The 24848-nt window shown below is 47.2% G+C and overlaps 1 protein-coding gene across 9 annotated transcripts in view; it reads left to right on the forward strand.

Moving 5' to 3' along the window:
* Window positions 1-24848, forward strand: part of tefu (Serine/threonine-protein kinase tefu) — a 1084056-nt gene that overhangs the window by 633138 nt on the left and 426070 nt on the right. For all 9 annotated transcript variants that reach the window (XM_070538252.1, XM_070538256.1, XM_070538258.1 and 6 more), the window contains 2 exons: window positions 5514-5613; window positions 8216-8347. In XM_070538252.1, coding sequence (XP_070394353.1) covers window positions 5514-5613; window positions 8216-8347 — 232 coding nt within the window. The remainder of the gene's footprint in view (window positions 1-5513; window positions 5614-8215; window positions 8348-24848) is intronic.

Genomic DNA, 24848 nt, shown 5'->3' on the forward strand with positions numbered 1-24848 from the left:
ATTACTCTGGAACGTTCAATGGCTCGTGTATGAAAGCTGAGATGCTTGATCCGCTGATCAGATTTTCGCCTATTGCCGACTGTGTTTGCCGCTATCATTGTGCTTTGAGCGTAGCCTGTTTTTGAGAGCACAGGTTCGCCCAAGAAAACACTAGTTTCACCACTCAGTCTTTCTGCTTTCTTCACCGTCACTACCATGTGACATCTGGTGAAAGTGCTAGTTCATCTATGTGCCAGACGCCCCTGACAAGATGTGATCCAAGCCTGGACTGCAAAGAAAACACCAACGTCGTCCTGGATCATCGAGCAAGCCGCCGACTGCAGCAGCTGCCCCCTGAGCATGGACTTCTACCTGAGACGGCCAAGAAGATTGTGGCCAAGACACCCTGCCCACCTGTTGGCCAAGGAAACACCCAGAGGAAGGCAGACATTTGGCACGCCCCCGGCCATGTATACCACCGATGCCCATACCGCGACTTGGGACTCCAAGGGCTCGCCGTCAACGCACTGCGCCCTCGGGAAGGTGAACGCCCTTCTGACATCGCCGACTGCCTCGCCACTACTCAGTGGAGCCCTCGAAGTCCATCCCATTTGCCGTCGCCAGGCCGCTACCTGTCACTGCAGCGCCATCCATACACTGCCTCAGCCCAGGGCCGGTCCCTCAGCCCATATCCGGATAACTAAAAGCAGCAACCGACGCAGCTGCGGTGGTGCGGTTGCTGTTCGTCAAAGTAGCGAAAATCCTCCGCCACCAATGAAGACGCCGAAAAGACTACCTCTCTGTCATATCAACAAGACGCCGCCATCCCGACGAAGCCTAGAAGCAAAGAATGTGCTGACAAAACAAGACCTGACGATGCGACACTTCAGCCACAGGTCAATGTGACATAGCCGCGATCTGATGCCAAGACCAAACTGCAACACATGACAAAGAACCACCGACCTTGGTGTGCTTCTCAACTTCCATGCAGTCACCGCTTTAGTAGGAGCCGATTACTCCGTCGGGAGCTGATTACTCCATCATGAGTGGACCCATCGCCGCCCAGTTGAAGAAAGCTAAGACTCCATGGGAAGGCTCTCAAATTCGGACCACAGGAGGACTGTTTGTCATTATTTCATAAGCTATACTTCTGTTTTCCTTCGCTTCGGGACTCTCTCCTGCTTCCACCTCTTTGAACATCATGCTGTATTTTCAACTCCATGAGCATTCTGTGTCTGCACGGTGCCTCTAATGCATTTAACAAGTCATTCCTGCCTCATGCAATTGAAGAATGGAATTCATTACCAGACCATATTGTAATAGAACGCGATCCATATAAGTTCTGGCAGTTGCTGTCATTCTATTTGAAAACGTGATGTGAAAATTCTTGCTGGCTTCTGTTTACCTCTGTTTATCCTTTACTGTTTGCTATTTTTATACTTGTTAATGCTTATTTAAAGGGTTTTTGTACTTTTTCTTCTGTATATATCCTGCTGATCACTGATTGCGACAATGTTTGACAGTGACCTACGTTGTTGCGTTCAATGCCCCCCCCCCCCCCCCCCTTTCTGTAATGCCTCTTCGAGGGGTCTTTAAGGACCAATAAATTATGATGATGATGATGATGATGATGACGGCTGTCAATGCCGACTGGAATCTGAACGGCAAAAATTACTGTTCGTGACCGGACTTACCCTGCCACCTTCGTTATCCTCCAACGGCGTTCACGAGACGTCATTCTCGGCAGGGACTTCCTGAACCAACACGGCGCAATCATCGACCTGAAGTCGAAGTCGATAACGCCGTGAGAAGATCAAGCGATGCCGCCGGAGAGCTCTCGTAGTCACGAGGCCTTTAGTGTGCTCGAAGATCAAGTGAGCATCCCGCTTCGCACCAGCATTGTTATTTCCGTCGGCACCGAAACACCCGCTGACGTAGAAGGCGTCATCAAGGGCGACCAACATCTCCTGCTCGACTGTGAAATTTGTGTCGCGTGAGGGATCGCTCGACTCCACGGAGGGAAAGCGGAAGTGATGCTAACCAACTTCATCCAAGAGTTCAAGCACATCACCAAGGGCACAACAACCGCGCACATCAACGAAATTATGGAAACCAGCAATGCCTTTGTCCTCTCCAATTCTGCCGCATGTACACCGACAACCATAGTTCCCGAACCAGACTTCGACATAAATCCAAGTCTCGTCATGAGTAAGCAGCAACAGCTCAGCAGTCTTCTCCTCACAGATTCACAGTGTGCACAGTGGGGAGTTTTCAAAACGTGCCAGCGCCTTCTTCAGCGGTACTACTAGTGAGGAATGTACAGCTACGTTCAGAAGTTTGTCAACTCTTACCCGGAATTTCATCGCTGGAAACCTTCACCCCACCTCTCGCCAGCCATTGTGCAACCTTTACCTTGCCCTACCCGGCCGTCTGGGCCGGTCGGCATCAATCTGTATGAGCCCCTTCCCCTGACATCAGCTGGAAACCACTGGGCCATTGTGGCAGTCGACCACCTTGCACTATGCACCAAAACTGCCACCCTTCTCGCAGCTACAGCGCTTGATGTTGCCTCTTTCCTGCTTAGTTAATTCGTCCTGCACCATGGACCCCCTCAGGAACTGCTACAACTACTGTTACCTTCTTATTTATGCTGTAGAATTCATCTATGTTGCCCGCTATGTCCTTATGGATTAGGAATCCTATTGGTCGCTTGCGCCGATAAATTTTAATCATCACCCCGTATTGCTTCTTATCCGGGAGACCTCTATAGCAGAGGACATGGCCATTATTCAGCAGTGTGTAAGCCTCACCAGTTCTTCTAATCTCACTAAGGCCGATAATATCCGAAACAATCTCTGATAATTGCTCAAAGAGTCCTGCTAAGCTAGCCTCACTCGAGATGGTTCGCGTGTTAAATGTTGCAAGGGTCAGTTTCCATTCGTGGTCTGTCCGGACTCGGGTATTCTTAGCACCCTCTGCTGCGTTGCAAGTCTGACCGCCGCCTTGGTCAGGTGCTCCACAGCCGCTGGGGACTGAGGGTCATTTCATTGAGGAGATCATTTCATTAGGGAGGTTGTGGCCGAATACTGCACCAGGGAGGCCAATTCCTGTTCTGGTGAGGGAGTGTCTTTGTTCAAGCTTTGTGGGCCTTCCTAATTTGGTTGTACCTGGATTAGTATAGCCCCACTTGCTCTCGGCATCTTTCGCCGGTATCAGGCACCACTCCAAGCCTGCAGATGTAGTGCACTGGAGGATGTCATCCGCAGATACACCATCGGGGAAAACAAAGTAAGAGGTGGGGGGGGGGGGGGGGGTAGGGATTTAAACTTTTGGCTGCCGCAGCCAAGCATAAGACATAGCTCAGTAAGATAATCCCGCAGGCGGCTAGGCGACCTTGTCGCCAATAGGTATGGGGCCCCTACATGTTTAAGAGATCCGCTAATTTGTCCGCCCTTTGCGGGTTTGACCTTCAACAAACTGTTCCAAGACATGTATTTACCATTCCAAAATGAACAATTCATGCTCCAAACTTGCTCCAAAGTGCCATATTTGCTGCTCCCTGAGCTGCTCCAAAACTTCCTTGGCCACTTCCATCCCCGTTCTTCTAAACTACTTGCACAGTACCATAGTCATTGTGTATTATCAACGCCACCTCGCCTGGGAGCTATATCGGTGAGCCCGTCACACCATCGCTGGACCTTTATTGTCTGGGGTCGTGGGAAAGCACATGCTAGCCACTTGAAGCCACAGTACAAACCCCTCATCTTTCCTTCTCTTCGAGTTGCCGGGATGGCTCCATTTCACACCCAGGGCCGACTAGATGCACCTTGTGTTTTTGAGTGGCAGCTCGAAGACGATGACAACAACCCGTGCGATGATTATCACTTTTGTAATTAAATCTTATTACATTATGCCTATTCAGATAATCAGTGTAAAACACTCGCTGTACTCAGCGAGCGTACCACTCAGCCACCAATTTCTGTGGAGTACACAACGCACACGATGCTCACATAGGTTGTTCAGTGGAGGACTGCCGTGTAGTCTACGAGGATTGGTCGTGGAAGCTGCCATTCTGTTATGACGTCAGCCTTTCGGAACTGTGTAGAGCTGTCTTTTTTTTTCTTTTGTATTTTTCCTTTCATACAGCTGTGGACCAGCAGGGTGGGGCTACAGTGGGCAGCACTGCCTTTTACTGCAGTCTGTGTAATCAGATGACTGCCATGCCATGGGCAGCGACAAAGATACGGTATTAGATCTCCTCCGCCCTCCTGCTTTGTGCAAGATGTTTTGTGCAAGATATGCACAAAATGCTGAAAGCTGGCCCTATTGGGCATCACAGCGTGGTGAGTAGCTGGGACCCAGGTTGAAGTTTTTGTGATTTACATGAGAGAACGTAGTAATAATTTGCAAATCAACTCTTTGTTTCTCTTTTTTTGTCCTGACCACAACGGAACACATTTACTGCCTAAAAGTAATGACCCTGGCAACTACAGCTACACGCTCACTCATTCCTGTGGTTGGGAAGTTGACGTCAATTTCGTCACATTTCTGTCTTTATAACTCTGATCTCACAAAAATAATGCAGCGTGTTTTTACATATTAAGGTAGGACACATGCTTGGCTTTTATTCTGGAGAGTCTAAAGAATATAGAAGATGGCCTTTCTATTAAATTTATCTATAAAATATTACATTTTTATAGACATGCCTTTACTTAAGCATTGCTGGTCCCTCTTGGCAATTATATTTAGCACACTTGCTGGCTAATTGTGGCAACGTGCTGGGAAATTTTGAAAATTGTGACTTTTACATACTTGGAGCAAGAAAACCTAAAATTTCATCATTATTTAACAATGAATATAGGGAAAATCAGACATCCACCCGTACGTAGCAATTGCTACAAAGGAAACCCATACGGGTTCCTCGAAAGAAACGCTTCATAGTTGAAGAAAAATTGGTCCTGGTCCGGGACTCGAACCCGGGACCACCGCCTTTCCGGGGCAGCCGCTCTACCATCTGAGCTAAAATGAAACATATTGAAACAATGAAAACATATTTTCGCTTTTTTTCCCTAAAATAACTGCACCAAAACTGCTCAGTAATAACATTTTGTCAATGCCCGCTGTGCTTTTGTGTGTGTGTGTTTTATGTGTGTGTTTGTATATTGGTTTTGTGGTCCTGGGGACCCAGACAACCAAAAATTGATATTTTTAGGCAATATTAAAAGGGGTCCGCAGACATGCACCAGCATTCTTAACCGTACACACCCATACATTCTTCTTTACGGCGCAAAAAACAACAGACGCCACAGAATGAATGCCGCATGCACAAGCACTTATGTGTGTCGTGTTCTCGCTGTGATGTATGTTTTGTGTGCCCTAAAGAAGTATGTATAGTTAACAAGTGTAAAACAGCCTGGAACATCTGTCCTGTTTGTTTGTCCTATTGTATGCATTGTCCACCATGTTGAAGCATTCATAATTGCCACAAGATTTTTCTTTGCTGTGGCTGATGGCAGTTTGTACTATTCACGCAGTGAGCACCGACTTCACCAGCGGCCTGGTCTACTGCTGTCGGTCATCTGTGGCTGTTATGATGTCAGCTGTGGAACGCATGGTGGTTCGCCGAGATGCAAAGTGAGTGGCATCTCTTTCTCACAGGCTGCAAAATTAAAGCCTGCTTGTGCCCACTTTGATATGCATATTTTTTCTTAGCATGTGACCACCCAGCATGCCTTAGTAAACAATGGAACCTTGCTGCTGTTTGTGCATGTGGGACATTAGTCAAGTGGTTAATTGGTAAACTCAATTTGCATTGATTTAGGGGCATCCCCTTTGAAACGGTGTGGTGACTAATAGTCACCCAGCCTGTCTGTGGTAATCAGGCATGCGCTGTACACGCTTTTCATTCTAGCATTTTTGTGCACACATCCTTAATCTTTTTTCTCTTCCTCAAAATTTTTCTATCTGCCTTGTGCCACTACCTATGCCTATCACAGGTCTGGTTGTACCAATCTCTTACCTGCTTTTTGTTTGTTTTTTCCCATCAATTCTTTAAATGTCTCTTGCTTGTCTTGACTGCTGACCAGTTGATGCTTCCGTCCACTTTAAATTCAAGTGCTTCTGGAAGGTGCATGCTCTCTGCTGGACTCGCTCAGTTCGCATTCCATCGGGATGTGCTGCCGAGTGGTCCCCAGATTTTTGCGGCGACATTCACATGCCTCATCTTGTTGCGAGTATTTGCTCCGGTATGTTTTCGTTATTCTTGTAAATTCTTGTAAATCTCCATGGTCTTTATTCTTTCATTCCTTGCACCCAATTGGCTGTTTCTGTTTCTCTCGCTTTCTTTTTGATGACTGGTGGTTGTCCATTTATACTATCAGTTACCCTGTGCTTGGGTGCCAACTTTCTTGACCTCTTCCACCACAGTGTGGCCACACTTTTCGGGTACAGATGCTTCTGTACGTATTTATTTTAATCAATGTTCTTGAGTCTTTCTTCAAAGCTAATTTTGCTCTGTGCTTCTCTGACTTCAAAAAAGGTCCAACCCATATCACCCTGCGCTGCTTGATTTGTGGTTTTGCCGTGGGCTCCCAAATCTGACTGGCCTACCGATCTTTGGTAAACTTCCAATCCCGACAAGTTATCCGATTTGAAGTACAGAATGGCATTCACAAATGTTAGCGCTGGCACCATTACACCTTTCTAGATTTCACGCAACACCTCATATTTATTGTGGCCCCTAAGTGATCTATGCTTCGTTATCTTGGTGGGTACTTGAGTAAGTCTTTGCTTCGTTTATGTATATGCCAAGGTATTTATATTGCTCGACTATGGGCGTGACTTGCTGTTGAATCGACACTACGTAATCACTCATTTCTTCATTAAAGGTCCAAATTCCCAATCTCTCTGTGTTAAACTTAAGGCCTGGATTTGTTGCTGCATTGCCACACACAAAGTGAAGCCAGGCCACTGCCATCTTGCCATGGGCACGAGGCAATGTTACCAAATAGCGAAGAATATGCAAAGTGCTTTGTTCCCTCACAGTGCTATCTAAGGTGGGTAATTTTGCCATGCAGATATTGTTTGTCTTTTTTTCTGTTGCTAGTTCGAAAAGAAAGCCTAAATTATTTGTTTTTAATTATATTACGGCACGTCATGATACTAGTACACAGCCAAAGGTAAAATTTTAGCCTGAAACTGTGAGCTTTTATTTTCGGATTAGCATCTATAATTAAGCGACCAAAGGCAAGTGAGCAGGATAATGCAGCTCGAACCTGCAAATTTTATTGGCGCGGCTGTGCACTGCCTCCGGCCCAGGAAAGAGGTTTACTTGACACAGAAAAGTGGTGGTAAAGTCTCTTGGCTTTAATTGATAAACATAAACGAACTTGTCTGATTTCAGGATTCAAACAGAGTACCACTAGCATAACAGCTCGTTTTTACTTAGCTTACATTTACTTCAGTTCATACTTCCTTGGCAGCTATGAGTCTTACACTTCCTGTGACATTCTAACATGTTCCAATCACATTCATTGCTTTGCCCTGTGGCAAAACTGTGATATTTTTTTTGTACAGCTTGATTCCCTTCAAAATTTATAAAACGAAATTGGGAGGTGATTGCTGAACAAGTTTGTCATAAAATTGTGCTGTGAAATATCATTGAAATAAGATATGGTGAAAGTAAGCACCCACTTCTCTTTGTGTTGTCTGTATCGTGCATGGATGACTCACGAATCACCAACTACAAGTCCTGATTGCAAGAATGTTGCTTTGACAGGCAGCGTAAAAGTAAAAACTGGTGTTGGTAACAATGTTTATTGATCAGTTTTGTAAGTGGCGAATAAATAAAAGATGAGAGTAGTATTTCAACAAGCAGTACTGTAAGGGATGTGGTTATGGATGAAAACAGTGTAATTCTAATAATGAATCTTTGAAAAAAATAATGTTTTGTTTAGGTATTCTTCTAGTACTTAATGCTGATACCTCCACCAGTTTGGTATAAATTATTGAGGCCTGGCAATGCAAAATGGCAACCTTGGTAAGGTGGTGCGAATCTTGGAGAGCATGCACTATCCCACAAGCTTACAGTGGCACCTAGTGGCAATATATAAAATCTATTTTCTGCCTTTCAAGAAATCAAAGATGAGATCTGTTCTGTGGGGCCTGATGCGCATGCACTTTGCATTTCGAAATTGGCCGTGTGTATGTGAAGCTGTGGAGGGGCGGCCTCTCGCAGGGCCAGGACGCTGTGGGAGGGCCTGCGGCTCAGCCGCCTCAACTTCCTGCAGGCGGCTCAGGCTGCCGAGTTCTGCGGCCACCCCGTGGCTGCCGTGCAGTGCGTGGAGCTGTGGTGGGACTCGCAAGCCCGGTGAGTGCCAGCCAAACAGGTGGCCTCACATGGTGCCCGGTGCACGCCTTTACAGGGTGCCATACTTCCGACTTGCACTGCAGGGTTGGTTACCATGTGGAGCCAGGTAAAGTGCTTTTGCCAGCAGCGATTCTCACCTGGCCAGTTCGTGAAATGCCCATGCCTCATCTCGGTGCACTGCACTTGAAGCACATGATTTTGTTCTGGTACCAGTTATTAGATTTGAGTCATGCAAGTTTATGAATCTAAAGAACTCGCTGAAAATTTGCAAACTATTGATAGTGTGTTACATATTTTGGTTTGCAAGAAGTACCTGCAAAACAGTGGCAAAGAAGGGGGATGAAAAATAGTTGTCACCGAGCTCTTTTGTTACTGCAGCTATTCAGATTGGTCGCTTTGATTTTGATTGCCGATTTCAACAACACGTTGAATTGGTTTATCAGATATATACCACTTTCCATTTGGTTGACATGGGAGAGAATTTCAAAATCAGTTTTGGATTTTTTTCTGCAGCAAAATTGTGATTTTTGATGCAACCTTTAGTGATCCAAGATGTGTGGGTTGTGACAATTTTCCTTTCACAGCTTCAAAAAAAATGCATGTAGCTCTCGATTACAGCGAACCCACATCACAGTTGCATGATCAGAACACTAACAGTAAATAAATAGCACAATGCTATTAAATCATCAGATTGACAATCTTGCAGTTGTGAATATTAGTAAGAAAATGGTGGCTGCTGAACTTCACTTTTCTAACATGCAGGACAGGGCATTTTTACTATACAGTCGAAACTCGCGACAACGAAACCATGAAACTCTTGAAACAAAATATTTTCATATCCCTGGCAAACGCCCGTACGATTCAATGCATTTCGTAGAAAATGTCGCTGTACTACAGTCGCGCATCAATGAAATTTGCCTAAGCATAACCCCACATATTGCCTACTTGCACAATGCTAGCAGGCTCTAAGATGTGCTGAAATACTATTGCTTTGCACTTAACTTGCATAAAATACCACCACATTACACTTGCGCGGGCACCTCCATTTTTGTTTACAAAAACAGCCAAGTGCTGGGAGTGATTGAGTGCGCCAGAAACACGTCGTGGCTGCCATATTGTTTGATGAGCACTCGTTCAAAGCGGCATGCATGTTACTACCAGCATGGGACGATGCAAGCAAAATGAAGGAAAAAACGAGGAAATCCACATCCCGCCGACGTGGAATTGTTTGTGGCACTGGTGATGGCAGTCGCAGCATGGAGTGTCATGCATCGAGCCATGACTGAGCGATTCTCCGGGAATACGTATGCCTTGTTTTAAGAACGCTGGTTTCAGTGACACCCAACAGGCATTGTGTGCGGATTCGGCGCCGGACGTAGATTTGCTTGAAGAGGCCGTAATCTCGATCGATTCCCTTCGGGTGTACGACATGCGATCACTTTCGCGCTCAGCACTGGATGCGTCGGCATCTACGGGCGACAGTGTGCGCTGTAGAAATGCTTGCGTGGAGTGCTGTGCCGAGTTACGCGAAATGTCGCAAACGTCATCGTGTCTCCAAAAGCAATTGGCCGAGAATACTGCTTCATAGCAGTGCTGCCACTGCTGATCGACACATGCAGTGCACTTTGTACTTTTGGCAGTGCGGTTCTATATCCTCGAGAAAAGCTTGCCAATTAAGCTAACGAAATTTTGACGGTAAAGTTTTGTTCTGCGATGCATTACCTATCTGTGCTGTGTCATTTCGCAACGACAAAATTCACACGAATGTGAATTATTTTGCATTCCCCACCGATTTCATTATTGCGAGGTTCAACTCTACTTGGAACAGTTGCAGTTTCAAAGAGGCCCTAACTTTGGCCCCTTCATAGATCTTCTCCAGCAGCTGCTGGGTCTCAGCAAAGAAGATAATGAAGACTTTCCTGACACAACTTGAACAGCAACCCACAAATATCTAGAAACTGCCAGTTATGCTATCGGGAAGGCAGAGTCGGAACAAAAAACGAGCATTTGCCACCAGGTATGCACTGTGGCCTCATGAAGTACGAAATCTGTTACTTGGCTAGACACAGGCACCGATAACACTAACCTTTTTATTTTGTGCCCACTGAACTGTTATGCGCCACACTTTTTGAGAAAAATGTTCCAAAACATTATTCTATGAAAAGCATGTGCGGATTTTGTTTAGACATTTATTTTTATAGACGGTAGTTTTCTTTTCAGGTGGTCACGAAAGTCTAATCTCTGCAAATGTTTATTGATTATTTGCCATATTGTCACGTGTTGAAAGATGCAGACAAGAGGCACTATATACACGGCATTGACACTGGAGCCAGACTGCCAGAAAGATGCTCACACATGGCACCGAGAGCCCAGGCACTTCGTCTTTCTCGCGGCCTCCTTGTTTCTTGAGTTTCTGTCGATGGTATCAACTTGCTTTACTCAATGCCGGGATGCCCAGCATGAAGAAGAGCCAAGACTCTGCCTTGCAGAGATTTAGGGATAACAACTATGTATCCCCGCAGCAAGCAACCTTCATCAAGGCTGCGTTCAGTGTGGCTTGCTGTGAATGGTGGCGTTGTGATTGCAAAATGCCGTGTGGCACAACCTTGTAATCGAGTGCACCAATGTGTCGGATGATCTTGTAGGGTCCGAAATAGCGGCGTAAAAGCAAGAAGCTTTTACGCCGCTATTATTTTGTTAGCTATTATCTCGCTTTTATCGGTAGGTGGGCAAGCTGTCGGGCTTCTTCAGCGCGCTGGAGATAGGTGGCAACGTCAAGATTCTCTTCGTCGCAGACTTCCGGCAGCATGGTATCAAGAGTAGTCCTCGGATTCCTGCCGTAAACCAGCCTGAACAGCGTGATCTGTGTTGTTTCTTGCACTGCCGTGTTGTAATCAAAGGTTACGTACCGCAGGACCGCGTCCCACGTTTTGTGTTCGATGTCAACGTGCATTGCTAGCATGTTGGCGAGGGTCTTGTTCAGGCGCTCCGTGAGACCATTCTTCTGCGGATGGTAGGCAGTTGTCCGCCTGTGGCTTGTCTGGCTGTATTGCAGAATGGTTTGGGTGAGCTCCGCTGTAAAGGCCGTTCCTCTGTTGGTGATGAGGACTTCTGGGGCGCCATGTTGCAGCAGGATGTTCTCGACGATGAATTTCGCCACTTCAGCGGCGCTTCCTTTCGGCAGAGCTTTAGTTTCAGCGAAGCGGGTGAGGTAGTCCGTCGCTACGACGATCTACTTATTTCCAGTGTTGATGTCGGAAATGGTCCCAACAAATCCATCCCAATCTGCTAGTTGGAGAAGTATGGGAGAGGCCTTTGGGGCGTAACCAGGCTGATAACTTTGAATGGCCTGCCATATAGGTAAAACCATATGTTTGCTGTAGCCCAAAAGATGGCAAGGCATTCCTTTTCAGTCGTAAAATAATTGCCTTTCGCTTTTGACAGCGACCGGTTCGCATAAGCTATCACCCGTTCAAGTCCGTCTTTCCTCTAGACTAGGATGGCACCGAGGCCTAGGCTACTGGCGTCAGTGTGGATTTCGGTATCGGGGTCCTGGTCGAAGTGCGCAAGTACTGGCGGCGACTGCATGCATCTTTTGAGTTCTTGAAATGCGTTGGCGTGCGGCATTTCCCACTTCAACTCGATGTCACATTTGGTTAGATGTGTCAGCGGCTCAGCCATGCGTGAAAAGTCCTTGACAAAGCGCCTGTAATAGGCACACATGCCAAGGAATCTACGCACTGCCTTCTTGTCGGTGGGCTGCGAGAACTTTGTGATGGCAGCTGTCTTCTGTGGGTCAGGGCGGACTTCAGATTTGCTGATGACGTGGCCTAGGAACAGAAGCTCATCGTAATCAAAGCGGCACTTTTCCGGTTTCAGAGTGAGCCCTGATGACTTGATGGCCTCTAGTACTTTTGCAAGCCACCTAAGGTGATTGTCGAAATTTCCGGCAAAGACGATGATGTCATCCAAGTAAACAAAACAGGTCTGTCATTTCAATCATGCTAGGTGCGTGTCTATCATGCGCTGGATAATTGCAGGCACCTAGCACAGTCAAAATGACATCACCTTGAACTCATAGAGGCCGTCTGGCGTGATGAAGGTGGTCTTTTCGCAATCTCTTTCTTCGACTTCTGTTTGCCAGTAGCCAGACTTGAGGTCCATCGACGAAAAGTATTTAGCGTTGCAGACCTATTCCAGTGCATTGTCTATCTGTGGGAGGGTCTATACGTCTTTTGTCATCTTGTTCAGTTGATGATAATCGATGCAGAAACATAGGGTTCACTCCTTTCTCTTCACCAAGACTACAGGAGATGCCCACGGGCTTTTCAACTGCTGGATGATGTCATTGCGCAGATGATGTCGTCGCGCAGTCGGCGACTTGTTGCCTAATAGCTTCACATTCTCGCATCGAAACTTGGTAAGGGCTCTGGCCGAGTGGTCGAGTGCACTCTTCAGTTATTATGCTATGCTTTGTGACTGGTGTTTGTCGAATCCTCAATGACGTCGAAAAGCAGTCTTTGTATAGTTGGAGAAGACTTCTGATCTGTTGATGCTTACTCAGGGGGACTTGGATTTTTGTCGAAGACTGGTTTGGAAACTATGGTCGTCGAGGTAGATGTGGCAGAATCCAAGAGGAGACCCGCATTGCTGGTTTCCACTTTTTCTTTGAGGTATGCGATTGTCATGCCCTTGTTGATGTGCCTGAACTGCTGGCTAAAGTTGATTAGCATCACGTCCGCTTTCCCTCCTTGGATTCGAGCGATCCCCCTTGCAACACAAATTTCACGGTCGAGCCATAGATGTTGGTCGCCCTCGATGACGCCTTCTATGTCAGTGGGTGTTTCAGTGCTGACAGAAATAACAATGCTGGAGCGAGGCGGGATGGATGATAAGAAATGTGATGGACCAGATGGAATCCCGAACAAATTTCTCAAGCAGTATGCCGAGCCTATAAGTAAATACCTCTGCCTGATATATCAAAAATCAATCGATCAGTGTAGCCTTTCTGCTGAGTAGAAAGTAGCGAAAATAATTCCGGTGCATAAATCTGGCAATTTTTTATCGGCAGCTAATTATCGACCAATATCGCTGACATGTACATGCTGCAAATTACTGCAGCACATCATTTTGAAATTTCCGTCAAATTTTGTCGAAGTCAATAACATACTCCACAGAAGCCAACATGGATTTCGTAGTGGCTTGTCAAATGCTACGCAGCTAGTAGAAATTATGCTTGATTTTGCACAAAGCCTCGATAATCAGTCGCAAATCGATGCCCTTTTCCTGGATCTATCGAAGGCTTTTGACAGAGTCTCTCATACTAAACTCCACTTTAAAATTAAAACTCCACTTTGTCGGGCACTTGGCCCCTTCTGCAGCTCGCATGGGGGAAGCAATCGAAACGCGCGCCACAACGGCACTCGTCGCATGGAGCATGCGCATCGATCGCGGTATCGTAAGAACTCGCGCGGGGACTGCCGGGAAGGCGGCTGCCCGATAAGAAGGCAGCGGAGACTGCACTCGGCGCTTTTTTCTGGGGGCGCGGGCCTGGGGAGGCGCTGGTGAGGCGTGGCCCGTCGAGGTTTTTTTCCGAGCATGCTGCAGAGCAAAGGGAAAGCGTTTTTGCTTTGTGTCCGCGGAAAGAGTGCTCTTGTTGTTCGCTTTTGGAACTGTGCTTGCGCGCCTGGTTCGGTGCTTGCTTGCTTTCTGCGCTTTATGCATTCTTTTATCGACCGAACGATTGTGTTGGTTGATGGTTTGTAACGGCCGTTCTTTCGTCGCTCTCTTTGGCTTGTATATTTTGTTGCCTCGCTCTTTTACTGCTTTTTGCTGCTTTGCTTCTTTGCTGTTTGCTTCATTGCTTCTTTGGCCACGAGGCTGCGGTAATTGTTTGAGTGTTTCATATTATCGCAAATTAAAGCGGTTTTTGTTCTTTGCACCACTGGTCCTCTGTCGTGCTGGTAGCGGCTCGCGGACCCCCTGAGTGAAGGCGAGGGGCCTTCAACTTTTAAATTAAAATTAAAATATTTGGCGATGGACCACTGGTACGATGGATTTATAATTACCTCTCTGATCATTATCAGTTTGTGCAATACGACCATCATGCATCCTAGTTAGTACCTGTTCTTTGTGGGGAGCACCCGCCTCCATTTCCTCCCGCGCGTACCCGCGGCGTCCCGTTCACACGTGGCGACGGGTCAGGCCGGCGTAGACAAGGGAAAGAGGCACTACGCGCCCTCCCTTTCTCCGTCGCTCTGATGACGCGCGTACCCCTCTTCCCCTACGCGGCTCACGGGAAAGGAAAACGTATCAAGCGGGCGAGGAGGACTTCCCCTTGCAAAAAGGTAAAAAAGCATAAAAGCGCGCCACCGGGAGAGACTAGCTCTCTTGGGACGCCGACACCTTGGACCGCCTGGACGACAGCACCTGCCGCATCCCGTGAGTGATCTCGTTTGTCTGACCCACCCAGACAACGAGGCAAGCCTTTTTACTACTATTACTGAGAGGACGACCCTCCAACGTTACTAGACTAGCTTCAGTTTTAAAACTCGGCGCCGTTGCGCGGAACCGCCACCCGCCCGCGCCTTCATGGCGCTGCAGTCGCGCCTAGCTTCACTTCCTCACTAGCCGGCTATGCGGGCGGGCCAGACTAAGCAGGCGGTGCAGCGTTGGTGTATTCTGTGGTTCATTGTTGAGAGCGAATTTCGCAAGCATGTCATCCTTGGAACTGTAGCCTTCGCCGAGTTTCTTAAGAATATCAGCAGACGATGCCAATGTGCTGCGTACCTGGCTGCATAAGCCGCTATCGGAACGATGCCGACAGTTCGGCGCACCACTTTTTCTGTGCTCCCAGTAATGCGCCGCTTCGCTCGGCGCGAAACAGAGCGATTCCTCGTGCCGACCGCGAACTTTGTCTTGTCCTGTCTTGTGTCCCAGACAGTGGCGCATACCCACTATGGGGGATTGGCCAAGAAGCAGGCGGTTTTTCATATGGTTAGAAGTAAAGCCAAACTAGATTTAAATTGTTGAGCGTGAGAGTAGAACTGTAATTTAGACGTGTGATGAAAATACTGTGAAGAATTTTGATAAAATAAGTTAACGTAAATAAATGAAATAATAGAACATATTGATAATTTTAGAAAGTCAGCAAGGTACTCTCTTTGTATCTCTAATAAAATTGTAAATTGCAAGAAAATCATCCCTGTGGCTCGATCCCAGTCAAGTCGCACCAAAAGAAAGAATGGTTGGTGAGGGTAGCTTTAGCCCAAGTTTGGTGAATGAGTGTACTAATAATTTTCTTTGTCTTATAAAGCGGCTGCAGGAGAGAAAACAATGTTCGATAGTTTCAGGTGCACTGCAAAAAGTACATAGAGAACTTTCTGCGAAATACACGGCACGTGCTCGTGCCACTGCTCCCGCGTTCGTCGTCGTCTTCCACAGCTGGCTGTGTGGCCGTTCATCTCTCCAGCCCAGAATTTCACTTCACTTCTGTCGTCGTAATGGGGAGGTCGCGTTTATGGGGGTATGAGCCATTGCTTAAGGGAGTATGAGCCACTCATGGTCTTACGTAACGGAAAGATTTAATTTTGAAGAAATTTAATTTCGAAGAATCGCAAGCGGCAAATCGCACGCGAAGGCTGCTAACCACGCCACTGACCAAACTCGAGACATCGAACGCAAGCGACAACTGCGGCCTGCGGGCATACCGTCAGTGAAGTCGTTCTCTCTGTCACAGCCGATTGTGTGTGTAACCTCGAGAAATACTTTAATGAACCCTCGCGATTAACCCAGTGATAAACACAGGGGCTGCACGTTTCAGCTTCGCTGATTAAGCATCTTCCCGGAATGAAAAATCCGACTTCTTTCTTTATTTTATTATTTTTATTTATTATTATTATTATTATTATTATTATTATTATTATTATTATTATTATTATTATTTATTAATTTATTTATTTATTTATTTTTATGGCTTGTGTGCACAAAGGCTGACCTCATCTTTCTTTTTGTAGCGCTTCTTTGGCGTGGTGAGAAGCTTCGGTGGGGATGAAGATCATCCTACAATCACGCACTTTGGCCAGATATTCAGGCTCGAGAGCCTAAACTGCGCGAAATGTTAAGACGACAGGAAGAAACACACGACATTTAGAAACGCAGCTTCTGCGCTTCGCTGTACGCGTTTCTTCCTTTCGTACAGTTTACCCTTCTTTCATTATTAACGAACTGGCGCTATAAATCTTATTGCTGTATGTAGATACCGCTTTCTCGTGGTATCACTAATTCGGACAAGGGAGAACGCCAGCGAGCGTGAAACACGCACAAACTGCCCGTCCGCTCGAGCTCAAGGACGTGACGAGGCGTCTGCAGTGGAGCCTGATGGAACAGCGTTGCCACCTGGCGGCTGTCACAGAAGTGGCGACAGCCGCTGTAAGCACGCGGGCGGGGAGTTTTATAACTGAAGCTAGTCTAGTAACGTTGCGTCCCTCTGCGAGTGTTCGCTATTGCTAATAGCAATAAACGTTACCGTTGACACCGCTGGTTGCCTTATTCGTCCAAACCCGGCGTAGCCGCGATTCCTTCCCAAGGGCACAGTGCATTGACAGTGAGCCCTTGCAGTCCCAAGTTGTGGTATGGGCATCAGCGGTACACATGGCCAGCTTCCCCACAATGGTACAGTCGCCAACCGTTTATTCGGACCTCACAGGGACTGCGAAAATGTCCGAATAAACAGGTGTCCGAAAAAGCAGATTAAGAAAAAAAAATGAAATCCTTTATTTCCACGCACTTATTCGGGCTTGGCAGTAGGCTTGGAAGAAAGCGTGAATGCGCCGTTGCACGCTGTTCCGTTTACGCGCAATCAGATAAGCCTGAATCTCGGAGAGGGTCGTACGGTCACTATTAGCGGCTGATAGCACAGTCACTGCTTGTACACGCTCCACATGCGACGGCAGCGTAGCACATGGTGAGTAATCTTCCGACTCTGAGTCATCGTCCGGCGGTGCAGCAGAAACCTGACGAATGATCTTGCCGTCGTCGAGTTCTGCGCATGTCAATACAGCAGTGTCAGCACCTATGAAACTGTCAAATGAGACGGTGTCCGGAACCGCAATGCAACCACTGCGCAGGTCTCGGAAGAACATTTTCCGCGTCAGGTGGGGCGCACATCGGAAGGCGACTTAGGCCTCCCGGCACCCGCTAGCCGGCATTCCCCAGCGAAGTCTGTGCGGGCACTGTCGGCGCCATTAGACACTTGACGCGATGTTTCCGTACACCGCGTTGGATCACCGAAACCTCGACACAGCGCACAAACGAAAAACGTGGCCTGCTCGCAGCGTCGTGCGCGAAGAAACAAATAAGCTGCTGGATTGTCTTGACATGGCTTACTAAGCTGAAACCGGAACTGCTGCAGAGCCACTCTAAGCAGGCAGAAACGATGATGATGAGCGGGGATTTCCAGTAGCGCCACTTCGTGGGGCAGCAAGGAAGCTCTGTTCAAAACAAACATGGCGTTAATATTTGGGGTTTTACGTGCCAAAACCACTTTCTGATTATGAGGCACGCCGTAGTGGAGGACTCCGGAAATTTTGACCACCTGGGGTTCTTTAACGTGCACCTAAATCTAAGCACACGGGTGTTTTCGCATTTCGCCCCCATCGAAATGCGGCCGCCGTGGCCGGGATTCGATCCCGCGACCACAAACATGGCGTTCAGCAAGTCGAACGATGTATGGAACCATGCACCGGTCAGAGTCGGTGCATGGTGCTCTCGACCGAGTTGGCTCAAGGAGTGTCCGAAAAATCAGACGAGAGGTTGCAAGGTGTCCGAACTTTCGGCAGTTGTTATACATTATGGTCTATGGGGAGAATGGCGGTGCCGCGAAGCTGACCGAATAATCGGGCATGTCCGAATTTTTGGAGTCCGGAAAATCGGTCGGCGACTGTAGTAGAGTGGGCGGTGGTCAGGGGCGCACGAAATGTCCGTCTTCCTTGCGTAGCTGCGCTGGGTGACGGGTAGGCGTGCTAGCTGGTGCGGCGAACAACAGAATTGCTTGGATGGGGACCTTGAGAGCAGACGACGGTAGCATAGGTAATTGCTTCCGGCTGGGGCTGCGGTGATTGTGGTTTCACCTCGGGAACTCCAAGTGATTCCTGGACCTCTTCTTTAACGATTTCGATGACTGAGGCCACTTGAGGCTGCGACCTTGGATACAACTTCTGCAGCTCTTCCCATATGACCACTCCGATAGCCTTGCGCAGACTGTCGGTGGATAGTGATTGAACTCTGGTGCAGCTTGCACAGTTTGTGCGGCAGTTGAATTGCCGGTTCCGCATTTCGAGTGTCTTCTCAATGCTGACAGCCTCACGAAGAAACTCGTTGACAGTCTTCGATGGGCTTCGTATCATTCCAGCAAAAAGTTTATCCTTCACACCACGCTTGAGTGGCAGACTTTCTTCTGCTTAGACATTTCTGGATCGGTGCGGCGGAATAGATGGCTCATCTCCTCCGTGAAGATCGCGATGGTCTCATTGGGCAGCTGCACTTAGTTTTCTAGTAGAGCTTGGGCTCATTCTCGGCGTACGACGCTTGTAGATGTCTGCAGGAAGTCGCTTCTGAACAGGTCCCATGTCATTAAGGAGGCTTCTCGGTTCTCAAACCATGTCCTGGCGGCATCTTCCATTGCGAAAAAGACATGTTGCAGTTTGTCGTCGCCATCCCAGCTGTGAAGTGTAGCGACCCTCTCATACATCTCGAGCTAGCTTTCCGGATCCTCGAATGTTGAACTGGGGAATGTTGGAGGCTCCCTGGGCTGCTGCAGCACAATGGAGTACACTGGGGCTGCCATTGGGGTTGACTGGGCGACGATCTTCCTCGTCCCTCAGGCAAAAGTCTGTGCTCCAGTGGCAGTCCTTGCAGCCTGCAGCTAACTCGCTGGTTTTTGGCGATGTTGGTGTTGTCTCCCGCGTTCGGGCTTCGGTCACGGCTTTGTGGGGGCGTCTGGTGCATGAACGCAAAGCACCTCCACCAAATGTCACGTGGTAGTGATGGTGAATAAAGCAGCGAAGCTGTCAGTAACGAAACTAGCATATTACTGGGCGAACCTCCACCCTCAAAAGTAGGCTACGCACATGGAACAATGACAGCAGCGAACACAGTCGGTGATCGTCCAAAATCTGATCATTGGGTAAAGCACGTTGGCTTTTATGCACGAGCCATCGAACAGGCCAGAGTAATCGCTGGTGCCCGCGTGTCTTCCAGAAAGTTCTACACCATTAGTGTTGTACATACATGCAATCAGATTACACAAGGTTCGCCTAGAACAGACTGCGGATAGAAGTATCGATAACATTCCAGAAACTTCCAATACATGCAGGCGCGTCCTGTGCTGAGTGATAACATTTGTTAGACGGTGAAAAGCTCTCACTTGTAAAAGATAAGTTCATGTGTCAATTAGCAGCAAGAATTAGGAGTGGCGCCCTCTCGCGTGTGACGTCACGGCCAGGACGCCGCTCGCTCCGTCTCGCCCGGCGGCCGCGCGCGCTCGTTCCCTTCGTGTATGCTTGGGGTATGGGTGGCTCGAGCCGCACTTATTGAAGGGTATGTCGGCTTCTTTCTGCTGCCATGCCTGAACCACAGTTCCTTCTCCTAAAGCACGTGAGTCAATAAATTTTGGGGCTTGGATATCGCAAGCTATGTAGCGTTGAATGGGGCTACTGGTTTTACAATGAACATATGCGCCGTCTCTGTCCATAAATTTTGCGTAAAAAGAATGTCTGCAAATTCAATACGCAAAGTTGTGTACGATGCTTGGCTAAACACTTAACATTCCCTTAGAATTTAGCTATGAGAGACATTGCATTTTACACGAAAGAAAATCTTGGTAATTGGCGTCAGCATGTTATCCGTGTTAGAAAGACATAGCCCAGCGAAGCTGTCATCATGAGTCTTATTACCCTGGTGAGTTGTTCTAGCCAAATATACGTAAAAGGAAGAGTTAGGCGCCCATTTTTTATGAAAAAGTTTGCTGCTAGTTTCACCCCTCTCAGAAACAGGCCTCCAAAAAACGAATCGCTCATGGCTGCTAATACGACGGCGCGTCATGTAGAGTATTTACATAGTTAATTCACAAATACCATAGTAGCAGTCGCCTGAGAGAAAAGTTTCGTTGTTAAGATCGAGAGCCAATCAATTGCAAGCGATGAAATGTTTCATAGTGGCCCTCAGCAGCCTTTATCGACAATATGGCACACCCATCACGCAATGGTAGCAACCGACTGTCGGTATGGCGAGGCACGCTTTGTTCGTGAAACCCATCAGTTCACTACAATTTCGAATTGAAACCATAAAGCATTTTTTACAGCTCCAATTGGAATGGCTAAAGTATTCTCGAGCTACTACAGCGCAGCTTAGATTGTCGAGAAAAGCAAAATTCAAGCACTTTCTGTCTCACCATGTCTCGATCCAGCGTTGTTTAATTGTGCCAACGGAGAACTATTCGCTTCGTTGGTACACAAAAGAGAACCTCGCCCAACTGCAGGCAAAATAAAGTTTGCTCCAATCCAATCGCAAACATTCATAATGAAAACACCACAAGACTTACATATATATTCACTTGATTTTTGACCCTCCACAGGGGAATTATATCTTTAATATGTCCCATACTACTAATGATTGACGCTTCGACTTCTTTCTGGCTGCAGCATGCGGTCCAACAGGCATATTTCACTAAAAATTTAGGCCGAGTAGCCTGTGTCAGTTCGCCAAACAAATTCACCATGTATATTCCTCAAGCAACAAACATCAGTAAATTTCTCAAATGAGTTGAACGTGTAGCACAGAAAAGGGAATATATATTGGTACATTCCTATTTGTATTATGTAAATAGACGTAAGCCTTCATTAGCTTTACTTCAAATTGCCGCCGCTTAAAATAAGCATGTGAAGAACCGCCTAATTTTAAGAAGCAGTCAAAGAAGCAAGCTGTGCTTGTAGAACCTAACTGCAGTATTAGTTAAGTCCTCGTGTTACCGCCGAGCGTTTCTGTGAAGAAACGCAAAAATTCGATATTAGAACACGAACTACTCGTCATGAGCAAATCAGTTCTAGCGGATTGTAACTGTTGCAGAAGTCATATATAGCCAGCGTCTGCGACGTACTTGTTGCACCGCGGCAGGTATCGTATCATACGTGAATGCTTATTTTCTATATTTTTGCGGTTGTCGATTGAAAAACCCGCAATGGGCTGGTCTGCGCTCCTTCGGCTGGCACTGTAGCGTTGCCTTCGAGAGCTGCATTGTTGTCTAAGAAATAAGCTCTTTGAATAAATTTTCACAAATGAAGACGTCATAAAAATATATTTGAAACGACCGCCATAAGTATACAAGCAAAGAGAACGAGGGCGCTCAAATGACAACAATGCCGAAAGCGCCCGGACACCGCCCGAACTGTAGCAGACGACAGGCGCGAGTCCTTGCCCTGACGTCACGCGAGCGGCGCTCGCAGCTCCCTTGTAGTTCGTTCTCGGGGCTAATATCAGCTCTTGACATCGCCAGCTCCAGTATTGGCTTTTGTTGGCCAAGCGATCGCTCCTTGTCGTGACTATGATCACTTAATTGACGAATATGGTTCAGGGACAACTGCACCATATCCACCCAGGCATGGCCACTATTCCGGCAGACCTCACTGGCATGGTGCAGCAGCCATTGGACGTCGGCGTATATAGGCCGAAGGCACTATGTAGTATGGAGTTGACTCCGACTCGGTGGGTCAGGAGTGCACCTCGCCACTGTGCTTAGCTGGATTCTGTCCATGTGAAAATCTTTGTCTACATACATGGTATCCTGCACTTTTAAGGTGACTGGAATCTCAAAGAGTATGGACAGTGCGAAAGATGGCTTCTTATGGGGTGAACAATATTGTAAGAGCTGTGCCTGTAAGCCATCATTTAATGCATGTAAGTGAGAACCGCAACCGGCTGATGCGTAAAATTCTTGAAGCCAATATGGTCTTAAGGTTTGGATCGGGTCAAATGGTTTGAATACCCCTTTTATGCTTTTGAGCAATAAAGAAATCTAATTTCTTGGAAGGTGATGCAAGCATATATGTCATATGTCATGTCATATATGGCATGTCATATGTTGTTAGAGAACTATATATATATTGCTGTTTCCATGGAGAAAATACTGTTGGAAGTCAGTGCTCTGTCTTGGGTATGTGTTCTTCTTACTCGTGTACACTTGAACTTCATTAGAACAAACAGGATATAATGGAATAACGGATATAACGAAGTAAATAAAATGCTCCTTGAAATCCCCATAGAGATCCATGTATTTGAAACCCCATTTTAACAAATTGAAACTGTACTGCCAACGGATATAATGAATTTGACCAAAAAATACCAGATTGTTGTGCGCAGCGAATCACTTGCCATGAGGTTTGGCACTTGTTCGTTGCGGCAGTTCAAAACTTAGGTGCTGTGCATCAAATATGTTATCGAGCAACACTGGTATCTTTCACTGCTGCACGTAGCTGCACATCTGCGTATAAGGATGAGCTTACTATCACGCTTCTCTACTGACCTCTCTTTCGCACCGCGTGGCTACACACAGCGGTGAGAAAGATTAGTGCTCTCACTTTTGCGCACCGCGCAGGCAGGCGGAGCAGGGGTGTGGCCTGGGGTGTGGCCTCTCTCTCTAGGGCATGCTACGCACGCAGCTGCAGCTGCGCCTGGCCTCAGAGACCTCCGAGCGCAATCTTGGAAGTCATCACCAGGCCATGCATTCACTTCTCTTTCTCCCTACGACGCGCCGCATGGGCTAGCAGCTGGGTGCAGCCACAGAAATCGCACTGGTGTCGGTGCAATCTCGGAGGCCACGAGCCGGCCGAGCCAAGCCGGCACGGCTTGCTTCCTCGATCGCATAGCGGAGCTCTGTGTGGTGCGCCGCATGCTGCTTTACCGCAACAAGCGATAGCAAAAACGGGCTCAAAAGACCATCACCATGGAACAGAAGGCAACTATCTAAAGGCTGTCAGGTCAGGTGCTAAGTCACACGTGTTGCACACGCCAAAGATTATTATTTTTTTAAATTCAAATTTCATTGCATGTGTAGCCGTGTAGCAGCACTGGAGGCTGCAAAGTCGTCTTTTTATTTCCATGCTTACAACTGTGCATCCCATTTGGCATGTGCAGTAAAACCTCATTAATTCGGATTTCATGGGACCGATAGAAATGTCCAAATTAACTGATGTCCATTTATCAAAGGTATCAAGGAAACAATAAGCCAATGCTTACAACAATGCTCAACATGCTTTTATTTAGTGAATGAATGGGTCTTTCATGTTTCTATTTTGCACAAAAGTAGTGCGGAAGCTGTGCATCTCGTAATCTAGTGGCTGATTAGATCTCGCACCGGCGAAGGCCTCATGACTTCTTTCACAACATCGCTACGGCGCACATCTTCATCTGAGACGAGCTTTTTACAACCGCACGCACATCCCAATTATTGTTTCACCAGTGATCTGGTCAGTGTCCATCGCATTGTAGCCGAAGCTCCTAATCCTCGAAAGCTTCCGAAAAGGAAACTACTGCATGTAACAACCACTGCGGACGAAGACGCAGCCTCTGTCGATGCGACCTTACAGTGCTGAAGGCGCGCGGCCGACACGTGCACTGAGTCAATACGAAACTACCATTTGCTTCAATTGAAGACGAAACCGCAGTCACTATCAACATGGTCATGGATGGCGACTACGCAGTTATGAAGGCATGCGACCAACGCATGTGCCGAGTCAAAACAAAACCACTGTTTGCCGCCACTGCTGCGGACAAAACCGTGGCCGATGTCGAGGCGGCCATGTATGGCAACTACGCAGTCATGAAAGCACACAGTGCTGTGCACGGTGGTAAATGGAACAATAAATGCTTGAAAGGCACAAATTGGCATGAAGCGTTCTGACCTTGCTTTCGCTCACGTCCAATTTCCACTGATGACTATGGCGATGCAGACTAGCGATGTGCTAACACCATTTCTGCTCTCTTGCATCACACATTTGCGAAGCTCCAGCGCTCGCCAAGCTCCGAGAGGTGTCCGAATGAACCGACGTGTGGTAAAATACGTCTGAGTTCACGAGAATTTCATTACATTAGATAATCCATACTCCTGCCAGGACCAAAGGACGGGTCCGAACAATCTGATTTTCCAAATTCAGAAGAGTGGAACTAACGAGGTTTTACTGTATTGCAATAAAAGGTAATTATGGATATAATGATGACGTAACAGATATAACAAAGTAATTTCGGCTGCCCCTTCCACTTCGTTCTAATGAGGTTCGGCTGTACTTGTGCTAAACCATCTGTATTCTAAAAATGCCATACCATTGCAAGTCCAAACTGTCCAGATGGTATTTCAGTTAGACTTGGAGCCACACCTCATAAATACATTTGCTGAACACTGCTCCAAATCAGATCCGTACCTATGCTGAGACCTACACTAAAAGGTCAA

The sequence above is a fragment of the Dermacentor albipictus genome, chromosome 5, assembly GCF_038994185.2.
Source record: "Dermacentor albipictus isolate Rhodes 1998 colony chromosome 5, USDA_Dalb.pri_finalv2, whole genome shotgun sequence".
NCBI lineage: Eukaryota > Metazoa > Arthropoda > Arachnida > Ixodida > Ixodidae > Dermacentor > Dermacentor albipictus.